Here is an 18,396-nt window from a genome sequence, read left to right as displayed (position 1 = left end):
CTTTGTCACAGCACCACTGTCTACATGTGGGGCTTTTTTTAATAATAACGCAGGTGATGAAGCAAATGTGAGTTGTCTCACTCATGCTCTTTCAGTTTGGTAGGATATGAAGCAAAAATGAACACATATGAGCATGTGTGTCTACACAAGGCATTTGACACTGTTGATCATTCATTTTAAATATTTTAAGTAATGTTGGTTTTAGTTAAAGGGCTTATGAATGGTTCCTATCTAATCGGCAGCAGTCAGTGAACTTGGGCACTATTCGTTCAGAGTTGTTACCAATAACTAAGGGTGTTCCACAAAGTTCAATTCTGGGTCCAGTTCTTTTTATAATTTATATTAATCATATTTTTTCATCATTAACTAACTACCATGCATATTTATATGTGGATGATACACAGCTGGCTGTGGAGAACCTGCAACATTGCTTTTACGTTCTCCAGGCTGCACTTAATGATCTTAAACTTGTATTGAATGCTCATAAAACCAAGTTTATGTTATTCTCTAGAGCTAGAGGTAACAATAGCAAAAACTTTCATATTTCCACTGTACAAGGATCCATTATTGAGAGAGTTACAGAATATAAATACTTTGGTATATAGATAGATGACAAATTCACATTCAAATTTCATACACACAATCTTGACAACAATTAAGCAAAAAGTTGTTTTTTTTATATAGGAACAGTGTTTTGTAGGAAAAAGATTGTTGAAGCTGTTTTTCTGTATGTCTTGGATTATGGTGATGTGATTTATAGGCATGCCTCTGCTTCTACTCTTAAGCCCTTGGATTCAATTTATCATTCTGCCCTTAGGTTTATTACTGGTGATGTTTATAGCACTCATTATTGTATTCTCTACGAAAAGGTTGGGTGGTCTGTCTGAAAGACATGATAAGCATATGTACTTAATTATCTACAAGGCCTTTATTGGGAAGCTGCCATCTTATATCACATCTAAGCTGGACTGGTCCTCTGGACCACATCATACTCAGTCTAATGACTGGCTTTCACTTCAAGTCCCTCAAGTTTTTACTGAGCTCGGAAGATCTGCATTTTGTTTTTCTGCTCCGAACGCCTGGAACTCTTTGTAGAGCACCCTACAAACTGATACTTTAGTAACCCTTGGACATTTTAATTTATGATCACCAACCACTTAACTTCTGTTTGTGCTTCTTTTAATTGATTTGTTTTTATATCTTGTATCCTTAATTAACTGTACTTATCCTCGTTTTAACTGATTATTTTCTTTTATATATGGATCTTTATTATTTTATTATACTCAACATCATTGTAAATGAGGGCGAGCCCTCATTGATTTTCAAGTTTAAATAAAGGTAATATTTACAAGTGTCTTAACCAGGGTCTGCCTTACTTCCTTTGAAGAAGACATGTTTAAGTTTACCACTGGAGCGTGCAGAGTAATCCTAGTCGCAACATCTCACCTGCCAAACCTCTTATACACACAGACCTGCTCCCACGAACACAAAGCCTGTATCTTTGTTACTTAGGCAAGTAATCTCAAACAGACGTGCTATATTCTTTGATAAACTACGGGCACAAGTCAGTAAGATGACAATGATGATGACGTTATTTATTGTGTCAAACAAGCACTTAGATGAGCAAAATTATGTTTAAGTCTAAAACACTGTCTCAGTGGGCTTTGGGTTTAAGCTTTGCGGGCAGATATCAGTCGTGGGGTTTTCTCTCTAGTTACCTGGGATAATGACCAGATTCCACTCATTTCCTCAGAATTTTTAAAATTGAACAACAAAGAATCATAATTGTGCAATTTGAGCAGTTTCTTGCCTGAAAACTACATCAAGTATTTTAATCATTATATATTCCAAATACAGTGTGTTAGTACAAAGGATGTACTAAGAACATACAGTATGTAGGAGAAAATGCATTTACATAGACCAAAAAATTTGTATAATTTGAACTGAAATGCATCATTGCTGCACATTGTTAAAAAATGTTTTATATTTGATGTAACACAGTTGAGGCTATAGATCAGGGATTAAGCAAAGATATCCCATTCAAAGTCATTCCCTGACTATTTATAGTCTAAAAAAGTGCTGCAAATCCTTAGTAAGTCAACATCTTTTTCCAGAAAGCTTGAAGTTATGTTCATTATACACAAGTGTATTCAAAAAAATTGTTACCACACCCTTTACTAACTTTGATGAGGACTCTATTTTGACTTGTCAGACAGAGCAGAAAGGACATTAGGTTTTGGGTACTGCAAAGTAAATAGTAAGGCCTGGAATTTCTTTACAGCTTGCCGGTGACAGAAATGACAAGTCAATATCTTACTTCAAGGGCCAATGATAATCCTTACAAAGAAAAAAACAACAAAGAGTTATATCAGTTTGTGTTTCTTACCGCTGGTTTCAGTGCTTTTCTGAGGTGTAGCGACCCGTAGGAAGATCTGCTGCCTCCAGGAGTGACGGTGGCTGCGTAGAGGGCTTTCCCCTACCGCACATGCTGCACTTGGTGTGGAGAGAGCTGCTACATCACTAAAAAACAAACAAACAAACACACACACACACAGGCAGGTTTACACAATATGCCCTGATAAATATTCATAGTAGTCACACTATACTGTATGCATACACACACACACACATATATATATAAAAAATACAAGCATAAAATCAGTTATATGAATCTATGAAACAAGGAGCACAGATCACTATGCTTGACACTAACGTGCACGATTATTTGGTGTATGTGTGTGTACCTGCTCTTTGTTTCGGGACAATCATTCTCTTGGACAGGGGCCAGAAATTGAAATTTCAGAAAATTAGGGACAGAGGAGGAGGAGTGGAGACGAGCCCGCAGACCACCCAGAGGACTGAGATGGAGAGATGGAGGTGAAACAGGAGGCAGAGAGGGAATGAAAAGAGAAACTTAGGCCCCGTTCACATAAAGACGTCACTTCGGAGAAATTAATTTCAGTTCCATACATTTCAATATAAGGATGTGACTCCTGGCGTTTAGGCGGGTTGTGACATGACTGTGTTTTTGTGTTATAATGCTCAGGTGAGAGAAGAGACGCAGCCTGAATCACCTGTCAAACTGGCAACCATTAAGTCACAAGGGGTCCAGCAAAAACAAATTGGCACTCTTGTCTACTTTTTCATCATTTCTCTCTCCCTGCCTCTTCTTACATGACTAGCATTGCACTGCTACATAATAACATGGAAAAGAAGCCAAAAAGAAGCCATATACTTTTTTAAGTCCACATGAAACAAAGACAAGAGATACTGCATGAGTTGAACTGAAAACCAATGCAGGAATGCAGGATTCTCACCTTCTTTTACTGAGCCTGATCCCAGCAGAAGGGGAGGAAGGATGATGAGGGAGCAGAGGGGATGAAGAGCAAGGAGGAACAGGAGGAAGGGTGGAGTCGGTTGAGACATGTCTGACAATCAGTGCAAATACAGAGAAAAAGAAAGCAAGCAAAGTCAAAGACACTGAACAAGGGTGAAAACAGAAAAAAAGGTGGAAAAAAAAGAGCAAAGAACATGAAATGAAGAAAAAGGTATTTGGAGGTACAGTAGAGCTAGGAGTACACAGTATATGTTATTTAGGGATGTGAAGAGAGTCCAGTATCTGTATTTGTATTTGTTGAGGCAGCAAAATGATTTGTATTTGTATTCGAATAGAAATGGAAATAGGCGTAATAATCCCATTTTTATTTTTATTACACTTCTAATTTTAGGATAATAAAGTTAAAATAAATGTTCTTCAAAAAACTATTGTAATGAAGGAGGGTTCTCACACCAGGTCTCGAATCCCAGTCTCCCAGACAACGGATGACTGCACCGACCACTCAGTCGAAGCTCTGCTCTACCAGACACTCAGACCGAGTGAGTGGAGCAGCAATGTAACCTCACTATGCTATGGGTCCCAACCTGCACGCTGTTATGTTACATGTTTTCTTTTTTCTTCTCGAAAAACAAATAATTTTTAAAATAATCGTATCAAATAATAATCATAATAATATTAACTAATTATAATAATTCGTAAAAACCCTCTATTTGTGCTTTTCCAAACACCGTATTCAGATTCGGCTGCAATCCTGATGTGATTAGATATTGTCTATTTTTTTTTGGTTTTTTTACAAACTCCTTGGTTATGGATATAGTTTAAATTCTCTTTTCACCTTCTTGATCATGCTATCCACATTATTTAATTGCATTTTTTTTCTTAGAAAATATATTGTGAGTAGAGCTGCAAAAATCAGTCAAAAATTTGATGATACTAGCTTCTAAAATGTGATAAAATGCAGCTTTTTCTTATCTTAACATTATAGTAAACTATTAAATTGTGACATTCAATTTTATCGGTATTACCAAGCTCTACTTCATAGATATATTAAGCTGACAAAAAAGGCAGAAGAAACAGACTTTGCAGCAGGTTGAAGAGCAGAGGAAATCAAGTTGATAGCCAAAGACCTTTTAGTACATTAAGCTGGCTGTATACTTTAAAGCCCCTTTCACACATGCAGTCTATCCCTGAAATGTTCAGGAACATTTCCTGCATGGGGTCATGTGTGAATGGGATCAGGGATCAATATTCAGGGAAATCTGTACCAATCACCAATTTCCCACCTCAAGACCTTGTAACATTTCATGGAAAATGCCGGTATGGCTGTATTGTGAATGAAAGCAGTAACATTGCAGGGAAGGGGACTTAAAGTGTTATGTCTGTCTGTTGAAAGATGCTTTCACGTGGAGCGAGTGAACCAATCACAAAACCTCGCTGAATAGAGGAGCTATTTTTTGAATGTTTACATATTTTAAATAAAATGTTCACACTCTTTTGTAAATGTTTATTCATGTAACTTTAACAGTATTTCTTTCACAAAGCCATATCGATTGCTCAAAGCTTCATCAGACGCTGAGCCACGCTCAAGCTGATTATTCAAAATCTTCAATCTGATGGAGCTTTGAATGATCGATATGGCTTTATGAAAGCCATACAGTTAATTACTTGAATAAACATTCACAAGAGTGTGAACATTTTATTTAAAATATTTAAACACAAAACAAAAAATATCAATGTTTCCTCTAGTCAAGCAATGGTGCTTGGTGTGACAATATCACAGGATCATGTTCTGTTTAACATCATCTTATCTTTAATATCACAATCCAAATCATATTCATAACGTTAACTACTCTTATGGACACAGAGCAAAAGAGACCGCAAACTATTTTTTTTAATTAAGCATTTCAAATTCAGTCGTCACTCCTACTGAGTAATGGGACTCAGCAGGCGGACATGCCGCTCTACCAGAAACATCTTTAAATGTAGCTACAGTAGTAACATTTATTCACTGACAAATAGCCTAAACTGTACACACATTGCACTGAAGATCACAGCTAACATTATACTGCTAACTTCATACTCTCTGCTCCGGTCTGGCAGCCACCTTCACACACCCGCTCTCTTTCTCTCTCAACCATACTTGCTACACACACAACCTAACCTACCCCTCCCCTCCCCTATCACAACTATTCCGCCATTGCCATGGCATATGTGAAAAGGCGCAGGTAATGTTCCTGAATGTAGCTGCATGTGTAAACAGTTACAATCACCAGCAGTGCCAGAATGGTTGTCCCAGTAATTTACTGAGAACTATGTGTGAAAGAGGCTTAATATGTAGTTCTTTATAACTGATCTATATTGCCCTGTTTCCCTTTGACATTGATACCTTTATCATAGAAGAAACCCACGTATGACACATTCTGTTCAACCACCCATGGCAATGCCTTTATAAAGACTCACGTCTGCAAGTGTAGTTGCATACAAATCAATGATAAACTACATAATTACATAGAAATATATACAGTAAAATACATACTGTATATACACCAAACTTCCCATGTCACCACTTTCTTTCTCACCACTACTTTCTCTTGCTTACCTACTTTCATTCTCCCACTTTCTCTTATAATTCTTATAGAACCAATCCCAAACCTAAAACACATGTTCACTGAAGGTAGTGTTTGACCTCACGCTACCCAGCACAGGACTAGACAGTACACATTAACCGTTCACTGTGTGGTTCTGAAAAGAGGGATAAAAAACCTTGTGCTCCTGGAAAAAAGTTGTTAAACAGCAAGACATGAAAATACTTACCGTAAAGCCTAGGATGACAGGTTACATATTAACTTTATATATACTGTACATATACATATTAACTGTCTACACACACACACACTCCTTACTTGCTCTGGTGTGGAGTGTCGGTGCTGACAGAGTAGTGTCGTACGAGCTTGGGCTTGGTAGCAGCGGTAGGGTCCTGTGGTGTGTGACTTATTGTGTGCATCGGTGAGTACTCCGCTGAGGAGGGGGTGGGAGGGTGGCTGAAGGTGCTGGCCCTTCGACGGAAGCCCTGCGGCTGAGTGTCCCCGGGTAAAGAGGAGGAGGAAGGAGACTGGGGAAGAGAGGTGTCAAGGCGCTTCAGGTCTCCTGTTGAGTTATGGCACCTGCGGGGTTGACAACAGAAAAAATATAAGCCTAACTTAATCTCATACAAACATTTTTGAATGGACCAGGGCCTCAGGTAGACATTCACTGCTTAAACATGGATTATCTTGCTCCTCTCGCTCTGGGAAACTCTGGCAAAAGAGAGTCCAGTCCTGATCCAGGACTTTGGATCTAGAGCCAGTACTGTGTGTAGAGGTGAGCCTAACTATCTCTAGTTGGTGCCTCTCCACATTCCTCATTAGTTCTGGCTCATTTCTCACTGGAAATGTGACATTTCACATCCATCAGTTTTTGTAGCCAGGTGTCAGTGCACAACTTTTGACCTCCACCTGACCTTGCAGGTAATGTGCCTTCTTGCGGCAGACACACATTATTTTATGGCTGAGCCCAAGGAGGCTCTGAGAGCTGATGCTACTGTATTGGGGGGGCTGGTCTTAGCTGCTGTTGATAGCTAAGATATAGGAACAGCTGACACCTCCGTCTATCTGAACTCCAGGTCACAGGGGCATTTGTGCCACTGTCGTCATGAAATCTAGGTACAACACATTGAACCGCTGTGGCCATTAAAGCACTGGCTGTTCTGACCAATAATATGAGTCAGTGTGTGGGCATGCTTGTTTAAGCGTGTTTACCTGAGTGGGCTGGTGGGTCGCAGCTGGGAGGAGGCTGGGAGGGGGTCATCGTAGCAAGACTGGTCCTGGCTGCTGTTGACAGTACAAATGGAAGAGCTGCTGTCACTTCCTTCACTGTTTTCCCTTTGAGCTCTTGCCTTGCTGCTCCCCTGCCAAGAACAAACACACTAAGTTTACACACATGAATTCTAAATGTCACCAAGGACAACGTACCAGGACACAAACTAAAAGCCACTCATTATATAACATACCACTTAAGAAGTTAAAAATGTTAAGATTCAAAGTAAAAAAACAATTATCTACTGTTTTCTCATGTTACACAAAGTAGAGACACTGTATCACAATCACAAATGCATACTAAAAACCAAGACAGAAAGACTATTGTTACCTTCCAGATGCCCTCCAGGGACTCAGTGAGCGAGCGCTTGGCTCGGCTCTTGAACTGCTCGAGACGCTGCCGACTGCTACTCTGCTGCTGTGCCTCCGCTGGTCCTGGAGCTGCCTCCTCACACACCTTCATGCCCATGGAGAGAGAAACAGAGACAGACAGAGAAAGCAAGACAGTGAGAGAGAGAAAGGGAGATCCTCACAGGTTTAATACTACACTTATGTCTGTGTAAGTGGAAGGGAAAAAATATTTTTCCAGTTTTATCCTATCATCTGTCCACTTGATGACTTACTCTGTCATGGAACTGTTGACATTTTGGAGGAAACACAGGACATGAATGTAATGAAGAAAGAAAACAAGCAATAAAAAGAAGAGAGATTGTAATCTTTATGTGCACATAAAATACACACACAAGTTACCTGTTTGCTGTCCCCAGGCAGTGTGTGCTGATGGCTCCTCTGTCTCTCCTCATACAGATTCCTCAAAGATGCCATTATCAGCTCATTTTCTTCCTGGTCACTCTTCGGACGAGCCCTCTGCAACACACAAACACAAAATACTATTTTTTAAAATACAGATTTATTTTTTATTTATTAGTTATTTATTTGTTCAAACCTGGCAATATGGTTGTGCAAGGGATATTTTGCAAATGTTAATATATTAAAAAATTCCACATTGAAAGCTTTTAGACTGAAAAATAACCATATTGCATCATTTAACTGTACTGGATATGTTGTGATGTTTTGTGGAGGTTGCTACAACTTCACACCTTCATCCTGTAGAGTAACAACCTCCAAAATCAGAAGCCTAAAACAGATTTATGTGTGATAAATAGACCGAATGCACAACAAATTTGTATATTTTTCTATATTAAGTTCTCATAATGATGTTAGAAATCTGGTACAGCCTAAACTCCTTTGCTGACAGAGACATATTCAGCACCATAGTGTTGCAGTTCAGCTACATCACCAGCAGATGTCAGTTGAATCATAGACAAATATTCAAAGGCATTCTTCTCCTCACATGCTTTTAAAATGTCTCCTTTCACTGTACATCAGTATGAAGCAACAATGATGGATAAATATCATCAATAGGTATACAGAGTTAGTTGATTCATTTCCTGTGGTTAATAGAGGTTCATGTTCAAATAAATCCACTTGTGTTTCTGCGTAAAGAGATAGAAACATTGAGAGAACCAAAGAGCATAAATAGAGATGAGGTGACAGAAATATTTAAGTGTAAAAATCCCACATGAAAAACTTGTGATTTCAAAGTGACTCAGTCATGTTGTACTTCACCAAAATTGCCAACTGACTGATTCGTTTCTAGTTTGCAGTCACCTCCAAGGGAATCTAAGGAATTTGCAACCTTCCCCACAGGTGCACAGTCAAAATAAATACATTACCATAGTGTTTTCAAAGACTGACGCTTGCTCCTGGTTGTCAAGAGTGGCCAAGTGTTTCTGAAGCTCCAGCTTGGTTTTAGATGGGTGCAGACCTGAAAACAAACACAGAATAAAAACACTGTAGATAATGCTAGTCTCACATCAGATTAGTTTTACATGAAGTATGTGTATGTTTATAGGGTACAGCAGGTACTGAGGGTCACTGGTGTTCCCTCATATATACCATGTTTCCTAGTGCAGCCGCATAATGTCGACTATGACCTTATGCCTTTAGGATGCAGTTATCTATATAATTAAAAAATACTCTGACAAAATTGAAGGCCTTGTTATTGTGGGAATGTAAACATACAAAATCAACCTGTCCTCAATCAGCTTATCAACACTGCTTTAATTTGTCCACAGTCTTCTTATTTACTAAAAGGCTTGTCCAGATAAGCTTTTTGCAAAATCTATACCTGGATATTACTTATCTTTCAGCACTTATGATCATAAGACCTGTTCTGACAGGAAAACTTTACCAGCCACAGTGACTGATACATCATGACATTCACAAAACACAGATTATTTTACTGAAACATTAAACATTATAGTACCTCCATATTTTCAGAGCACCAGCACCCAAACTCAAGATGTTGCTGAATGCTTCCGCTAAATTTTAGATGTCTTATTTTTTCTAAATACTCTGAGTGAGCTGGATACCTGGTTTGTCCTTGCAATGTGAAAACCAGCAACTGTGAAATAGCATGAATACTAGAGTACACAAACACACATGCAAAAGTGCCAAGAAGATTATTTCCTACGTAACTTGTGTTGTCACACGAGTCAGATGGCTTTGTAACATTTGTTGTGTGTGTGAGGGTTTTGATGAGTGTGTGTCAGCTAACATGAAGTGTTTCAACTACATCAGTCCTTTTCCATCTTTTATCCATCAAATTCACATGAAATGTCAATTTGTTGAACATATTTTATTGTTATTCATAACGCTATAATAAAATAGTTAATTTATTCACCAGATTTAAAATGGGAAATGTCATGTACACTAGCTGAACAAAACAGACTTTGTCCTTCAGGCGTATGTAAATGTATAAAATTGCCTTATTACAATGATTTTTATCTTCTTCCCAGACAACAGTGTAAATATCAAACTAATTATAATTTGAAAATGTTATTAATTTGCCTGACTTTTCCAGACACATACAGTAACTCAGGGACAGTTTCCTACCTTCTATTCTCTCACACAGTCTGTGGAGCTGCTGCATGGGGCAGCTGTCACACTGCTGGCTCTGGGTCTTTGCATTTTGCTGCAGGGCTGCTACAGAGAACGCCTGCTTCAAAGTCAGCATGATCTCATCTACCTACAAGAGCAGAAAACAATCCTTGTATTTTTTTTTCTCCCACAAGCCATCCCTCATTGTATGACCTTTCCATAATTTGTCAGTGCATTTATCTTTTTTTTTCTCCTAGTGTGAATTCACATCTTCCACAATCTGAACAAATCTATTCTTAAACAAAGGACTCATACATTTTGAATATTTAGGAACCTTTTTGTTACTGCATACAAAGCTCCACTTTCCTGTTATATAAGAAATTTCAATAATGTCAGTAGGGAATCTGGGCCTTTTGCAGACATGAGCACATGGCTAAAATGTTATGGAGTAGAAAATAGCTAGAAAAAAATCACTATACACGCTACACAACAATGAGAAGATTGTCTAGCTTACTTTGGCAGCAGTGACAGACTTGTAATTACTAATGTTTGCTGTAGCAGACTGAATGACTCATTATTTCAAGCATCAAGTTTCAATCTAATATAAGCTAATCACACAGCAACGTTAGCTGACTATTATACAGCACAGTACATTCATCTAATGTCCAAGACCATTTTGTACACCATGACTCAGTGGAGCACAGATGCACTCATCTTTCAGTCATAGGTCTAAAGAATTAGAGCTGCGTTTCATCTTGACTGACAGAAAACAACACGAAATCAGCTTTATACATTATGGTGCTCAAAATGAAATTCAATGCAATCTTGCGAAGTGCTAAATTAAATATTGATATCGATACTGATCAAATATTAAGACAGAGTGGGAAGTAGTGATATGGAAATATAGATACATATAACATTAGTTACAGGAAATACACATAATGTTCAACTTTACATTGTATTCAGATGAAAGGAGAGGTTCACAATTGTTCTGTTTTAAAGCATAAAAGGTCAGGTATCAATATAAACACTGAAACAGGTTTTTCTTGCTGTTCATACTGGCCATCAGAGAGCTTTTGATGGAAGTGAAATCCAGTCTTGTTTTGACTCAAGAGTTGATCTGAAACTAAGGCCTCAGCAGTCTGGGTTAGTCAAATAAAGTCCATTATCCATTAACACCTTGGACAAGCTGAGATTCACACCCGCTTCACACAATTATTGGCCAGCTGTGCGAAGGTAAGAAAGGAGTCAGTGTTCCAACTTCTCTCTCTAGCTCTCCTTTTTCATTCATGACACAACTATTTCTGTCACTTTTCACGTGAACAAACAAATGCAAAACTATGACTGCCTTCCAGGAGAGACTGTCTGTAATCTCTGTATTTAAACGATACTGCACCTCCTCCGCCCCCCTTCTCTGTGACGGTCAGCTTTTCACTGTGCTTTTGAGTGAAGTAGTTTGGAACGACCATAAAAATGTTTGATTTCCATCGTTTTTGCATGAAATAGGGACTGTGGACTTTGCCCCCCATTACTTACATTATAAACACATTGGGAAGGGATCTTTAAATGTCCAGTAAGAACAGGAGGAATGATGACAGCAAGCAAAACCCGTTTCAATCTTCATATGGCCACCTGATTATTCTTTTAAGACAGACTTGAAAAACTGTGAACCAATCCTTCAACAATTATACAAAGGCCGTTTCTATAAATGTATTAGAAATGAATGAATGAATTCAACCAACTGTGGCAACTTTGATTTATGCCTTGCTAACTGTGTTATTTTCTAAAACTATGAATGGGAGCAGTAAATGCACAAAAAAGTGAGAATGCACATAACACCATCTCACCAGTGATTCATCTGTACACTGGAAGACATAGCAAACAAAGTGGCAGCTCCCCCCTTCCACCGTCTCCCTGCAAATGAAGCCAAAGTGATCCACGTGACGAATACCCTGGAGAGAGACGATCAGTGTGTTTTAGGACTCAGAATAGGTTTACAATCACACAGAACCATAAAACAGACACTTTTGTATAGATGCCCAGAGCTTCATACCTGTGAGCAGAAGGAGATTTCCCTGAAACTCTTCTCTATGGCAACTTTCTTAGTGTCTGGACTAACCAAGAAGATCTGCGACCTGCCCACCTACAACACAAAAAAACAAACAAAGACGATGCAGTTAGACTCTTGTATGTTGATTGACATAAGCTTCTACTCTGTAGTGTGTGCTTCTGTGTGTGGTGAGGTTTGTGGTTTAACAGCAATAATGAACCTCACAGACCAGACTAGTTATGAGCCATGTCTTAATTTCTCTCTATCAAATTAGACATCTGGCAGGAAAGTCTGTATCAATTAATTTGTTCCTCAGTGAGCTGGGTTTGATAAACGATTACATGATATAGAAGGAAGCCTAAAATAATTTTTTAGCTCTTTTTACTCATCCTATTTGTCAAATGACACAGTTTGATTTCCTGTCTCAAAAAATACCAATGAATTTAAGGACAGTTCCGCTTTAGGGGTTATCCCATTTAAAACATCATCAGGACATGAGTCACTATCACTCCTAAGCCCTAAGTGGGTGAAACAAGCAAGTGGTTTCATGTCTGTTAAATCTCAAGCTCTGTGACGCGGAGATATTCTCCTCCCCAGAAAAATCCCCCTTCCGCTGTATAAAATATAAATCATATCAATCTTTCAAGAGGACAACTGGGATTTAATATGTCTTCAAAATTGAGGAAAAAAAAGTGATGATGTCACCAGGATGAGGTCATTCTGTCTGTCTGTCCGTGTCAGCAGCAGCAGGATGTATCATCAGTGTCAATGCTATGTCTGTATCTGCTGAGGGGGAAAGCGACAGGCCCTGGTGGTTCCTGTGCCAGTAGTGACCATTTCCTGTTCAGAGCACAAACAGGAAACTCTTGTTGGCAGAAGGTCCCTACGGTCAAGTAAAGGCCAATTAGGAGAGCGTGACTGAGCTCATTTTGAGCAGCAGTCAGCATTTGTGGAGTTGATCTCCCGTGGCCAGAAGACAGCCTACAGGGAGGAGGTGATCGCCCTGGAACAGTGGTGCAAGGATAACCACCTCTCCCTGAACATCTCCAAGACAAAGGTGATCATTGTGGATTACAGGAGGTAGAGGGGCACTAACCCGCCAGTCACCATCAACAGCACAGTGGTGGAAAGGGCGAGTAATTTCAAATATCTGGGAGTCAACATCCACAAGGACCTGACATGGGCTAGCCACACCACCACTGTTGTTAAAAAAAGGCCCAACAGCATCTGTACTGCCTCAGGCGCCTAAACAAATTTGACCTGAGGTCCCAAATCCTCAGGGGCTTCTATCTGGGCACCATAGAGAGCCTGGTGACAGGCTATTTCATCACCTGGTATGGCAGCTGTACCAGAATGGACCGCAAGGCGCTGGGGAGGGTGGTGCACATGGCCCAGCACATGACCGGGTGTGAGCTGCCCAGCATGCAGGAGCTGTACACCAAGCGGTGCCTCAGGAAGTCCCTGAGGGTCATTAAGGACCCAGCTCACCACACCGCAACCTGTTCCCCCTGCTGTGTGCAAGGAGGAGATACAGGACTCCCAAATCACGCACCAGCAGACTGAAGAACAGCTTTTTTCCTCAGGCCATAAGACCCCTTAAAGAGGCCATATTATGTAAAACTTTTTCTGTGCTTGTGCATATGTATATGCATTTCTGATGTGCCAACTAAGATACAAACTGTGAAATAAGACAACCCAGTCAGTTTGGTGTGGGCTGACTTGCTCCATCACATCACATCCATCACATGGGTCAAAGCTAAACTAAGCTAAGTTAAGGGCAAAAAATTTGCACCTATAGCAGGTCTGGACCGGGGGACAGAGCCATTTCTTGCCAACAGACAACTGCTGAGCCCAGGCGAGCTCTGTAGAAGAGACAGCAGAGCCTAAGAGTCCTGCATTGCAGCTGCTGCCTTCTGGAGGAATAAACACCTGATTCTGCTCTGATCCGAAGCAGTTTACTGGCAGAGGTTTTTTACATTTTTGGGATTAAGTGGATTTATCTTCAGTCTTGCTTCTCAACCTAGCCAGAGCTCAGTTAACACCGGAGTCACACACCACCTCCGCTGCTGTCATTAATAATAAACATCCTAAATGCCGGTGAGTTCATATAATTTTAAAGATACACAGACAGTATGTAGATATCTATGTGTATAAACAATAACGTTGCTGCCCCATTTATGCCTTTAGATGACGTTATTTGGAGTGTGGACGGGGTAGCTACAATGTTAGCATAGCTCTGATTCATCTGAACTCCATTAAAAAAAACATGCATTTTAAAAGTTGTTTGTCATCTTGACCTGATAAAGGATGAATTCAGGCTTTTTTAAATCAACATCCGATCCATTTATTGCAATACAGCAGAATCTAAGTTTATTCACACTCAAACCAGCTGTTCTGAACGGGGCTGTTTAGACAGGATGAGAAGGCTGCTGTGGCGCTTGATCCTTGTGGTGTTTTGACCAAAGCATGTCAGATACATTTTATTAAGACCCCAGGGAACTGTGTTCACTTGTGGAAAAGGGGTATAATATGGCCGCTTTAATAAACAACAAACCACGCACAGAAGTGCAATCTAACCATCTGTGCAATATCTGATTAATGATTGTATATGCGCTTTTTATTGTTTTTATAACCTTTATTGCTATTTATATTCTATTTTTTATATTCATGAATTATAGTGTACTTGTAAACAACCAGAGTGACAATGAATCTTGAATCTTGCTCATGCTGAGTCATTAGGGGATGTACATTTTTGTGTCTCTTCTGTTCTCTCTTTTTTGTCCTTTATGAGCAACTGTGTATGAGGACTTAAAATTTAAGGATTCCAAAATTGCACATTCCTGCCTAAAAAGTACCCTTCTTATTTTTGACAAAGACGTCAGATGAACCTTTGTGTGTGAGCTGGCACGATTTAAAATGAGAAGTGTTTGTGATCATCTGAAAAGCAGATGTGCTTTGCAATTTTCTTCTGTATTAAAACCATTCTCATACAGTAGTTTAAACTTTGAATCAAAGTTTTCCAAGCCAATACACTGGGTATAAATATAATGCAAAGATGTTATGTGATGTGGGTATGAACCAGAAGTGGACATCAGGTCATGTGGCATCTGAATCTGTTTAAAATGCCACTAATGTAGAATCATCCTTAACAGAATGATTTTTATGTTAAGAAACTAAATTTTAGGTAGGTTGGTATATTAAAAATTGTTTTAGGGTAATTTCAATATTGCCAAAAAACAGTCATGCTTTTGAGTTCTGCCTCAGCTCTCTTCATATTTCCTGCATTTGCACTAATTGAAATGATCCACCACAAGAATGGTGATCAATTATTCTCCACACTGAAAAACTTGTAGCTCTACAAGCCTACAAGGACTGACATACAAGTACGAAGCATGACACTGCTGCACAACCCAAAACAGATTTTTCATTCTGTGGCTAAAAGGCGACGTCCTGAGGAGGAGCTGTGTGGTTGTCATATCCTACATTTACATTTACTGAAACTAGATCACGCTGAGCAGTACAACAGATATTTACTTTTTATTTGTAATTATTGCTATTGTAGCTTTACTAGGTATAAAAAATCTGAAATATGATACTGTCTAATTAAGATCATGGCTATTGTCTTTTTCACTGAGATAGATCAGCAAGTCCAAAGAGTTATAATATATCAGTATTCCACTACTAAGATGAGGAAAATTAAGCTACATCTATGACTGTTATTTTAAAATCAGTGTAGTATTGAATATGAAATTCTGGCAATGGCAGTCGAGTAAACCTGCTATGTAATGAATGTCCATTTATGAAAATCACCGTGAACAGCATGGTCCTGTTCTCCTGCAGGCTGGTGGGCTGTACTCCTGGTGAGCGGGTGTGTGCATCAGTAGTGTTGGCGTGAGAGATCTCTGGAGAGAGCCCATTCTCATCCAGGGCCTGCAGAGAGGGGAAGCTGGGGTCTCGTTTGAACAGGACGGGGCGATTCCCAGTGGTGGGACTTCCTGCAGCACCATTACCTACGGCAACACTCCCGAGACCATTGGATTGGAAGGCTAACGCCCTCTTCAGCCCACCCACCAATCCCCCGCTACTTCCTCCTTTATCAGTCGTCCCTGAGCCATGCAACTGGCTAAACTTCTCAATGCACTCATCAATAAGGGCGGGAGGGGCTTTCTTGTGAGCAACACTCACACGGCCACAAAACAGCACCTCGAACTTCTTGGCAAAGGCTGTCGGTGACACAGCAGCAGCATGTGCTGCAGAACTTGTCGTTGTGGAAAGAGAAGAAAAGTTGAGGCATGTCTCTGACGGTTCAGTGCCTCCAGACCCTGTTGAAGTTTTGTTGGATGTGGTGTCATTGCTGCGTGCGGAGCTCTTGCCAGCCTGCCTCAGCGTACTGATGATCTCAGGGACCTGGAGAGATAGCGAGAAACAGATAAGAAGTTGTAACCACTGTAATGACATGTCATTTAGCTGGTCAATGTACATTTTTTATTAATTGCCCTAATGGAGATCTATGGAGGAAATGTGAGAGTGTCCATGTGTTATATGACCTCATCCATTTGAGTGTAAGATAAGACCATCAACCTTTAAAACACTGTGCTCAGTTGTTTACTAAGAACGTCAGGCATGACAGGTTGTGACACAACAAGCCTAAAGTAAAAGGAAAGTACACCAGATCTGGGATCTGATCCCACAAACAGAGGAAATTTATCCAAACAAATCAACGCAGCCAGTTAAACTGTTTGTGTTTCCTGCAACATGACAAAAAGACATACGATTGCAACAGATTATCTGAAGTATCTGAAGTTCTACATTTGGGACCAACATATCATATAAATACTTTGAACATACTTCACCCACATGTCCAAAAACATTATCATTGTTATAGGCATGACAATAATCTTCCTAAAACTAGAGCTGCAATGATTAGTCGATTAATCAATCGAAAAAAAATTAATTGGCATTTATTTAGATAATAATAATTTTAGTTATTTTTATGGAAAAATTTCCATATATTTCCAACTTCCAGCTTCTCAAATGCAAAGATTTTGCGCATTTTTCTGTTTTATATAGTTGGAAATTTAGTATCTTTGGGTTTTGGATTGTTGGTTGGACAGAACAAGACGCTTAAAGACATCTTATTTGGTTGTGGAAAATTACACCAGGCATTTATCATCATTATTAATTAATCAAGAAAATAATCTGCAGATTAATCAATAATGAAACTAATCATTCATTGCAACCCTTCATTAAACCTTCATGATCTAAATTTTGGTAGGGAAAACGCTGCAGTAATGAAGAATACATGTAATTTGTACTGGATGGGCTACAACGGTATGGTCATTGGTGTGTTCCTTAAATCATGCTCTAGACACACCTCACAGCTGCATATGACACCTACCTGGGCTTAAAGAGGTACTGCACACTAAAATTTGTTTTTTGAGCTGTAAACTAAATTATATGACTGCACTGTAATGAAACACATCAATGCTGGTGTAAATATTGACATTGACACCAAATTTATAAAAATTCGTATATCATGGTTTGCATTCGCAATACATGGGTTGAAAATGGTTCAACCTGTCATCTGCTGTTTAAAATCAGCCTTGAAAAGGCGGGGCCAATGCTGACGTAGAGTTGACCGTTTGGGAGGTCTCTACATCATGAAATTTATATAAATGGTAGAATGATCACGGCCACGTCCCTCAGCCCCGCACTCATTTTCAAATATATGTTGAGTGAGACAGTTTTCGCTTCATGAGGTAACTGTGGTGCTGGCCTGCTGGAAGAAATCTCTCCATCTGCGACTGTCCGTGGGAGGAAGAGCTGCTGGCACCCACAAAAACAACAGAAATCCTCCTTGCATCTTGCCCTGCAGTTCTTCAACTCTCCGCCTGTTGGATCCTGCATTTACCAGCTGGTAAAATCTTGTTTTAAAATGTTAAATGGCAGTGTAACCAGAACTCCACCGAAACTATCTGTCCTGTCTGTCAGCTAAACCTGTCTGCTGCTCCGCAGCACCCACAGTTTCGGTGGAGCTGCTCCACAGCGGACAGGTCCTGTCAGCTGAACCTGAGCAGAGCTGCAGACCTGCAGGAACAGACAGCTGGAGAGTTGAAGAGCTACAGGACGAAATGCGAAATGACTCCTGGCTCGTGTAAATGTCATTGCACTGTTTGTCTTCCTTTCATTATTATTATGTCACTGAACTACTC

General features: G+C 39.6%; 1 protein-coding gene across 4 annotated transcripts in view; it reads right to left on the bottom strand.

Annotated features, from left to right (window-relative positions):
* tbc1d1 (TBC1 (tre-2/USP6, BUB2, cdc16) domain family, member 1) overlaps nt 1-18,396 on the bottom strand; it is a 56,294-nt gene that overhangs the window by 20,176 nt on the left and 17,722 nt on the right. For 3 of the 4 annotated variants that reach the window (XM_044346821.1, XM_044346822.1, XM_044346824.1), the window contains 12 exons: nt 15,995-16,591; nt 12,188-12,277; nt 11,982-12,086; nt 10,150-10,282; nt 8,928-9,019; nt 7,942-8,058; nt 7,523-7,648; nt 7,135-7,283; nt 6,241-6,501; nt 3,318-3,428; nt 2,745-2,858; nt 2,387-2,520 (listed from right to left, as the gene is read on the bottom strand). In XM_044346821.1, coding sequence (XP_044202756.1) covers nt 2,387-2,520; nt 2,745-2,858; nt 3,318-3,428; nt 6,241-6,501; nt 7,135-7,283; nt 7,523-7,648; nt 7,942-8,058; nt 8,928-9,019; nt 10,150-10,282; nt 11,982-12,086; nt 12,188-12,277; nt 15,995-16,591 — 2,029 coding nt within the window. The remainder of the gene's footprint in view (nt 1-2,386; nt 2,521-2,744; nt 2,859-3,317; nt 3,429-6,240; nt 6,502-7,134; nt 7,284-7,522; nt 7,649-7,941; nt 8,059-8,927; nt 9,020-10,149; nt 10,283-11,981; nt 12,087-12,187; nt 12,278-15,994; nt 16,592-18,396) is intronic. The other variant, XM_044346823.1, reaches the window with a different exon arrangement.

The sequence above is a fragment of the Thunnus albacares genome, chromosome 3 (genome assembly GCF_914725855.1).
Source record: "Thunnus albacares chromosome 3, fThuAlb1.1, whole genome shotgun sequence".
Taxonomy (NCBI): domain Eukaryota; kingdom Metazoa; phylum Chordata; class Actinopteri; order Scombriformes; family Scombridae; genus Thunnus; species Thunnus albacares.
This window is presented reverse-complemented; position numbering and strand designations above follow the sequence as displayed.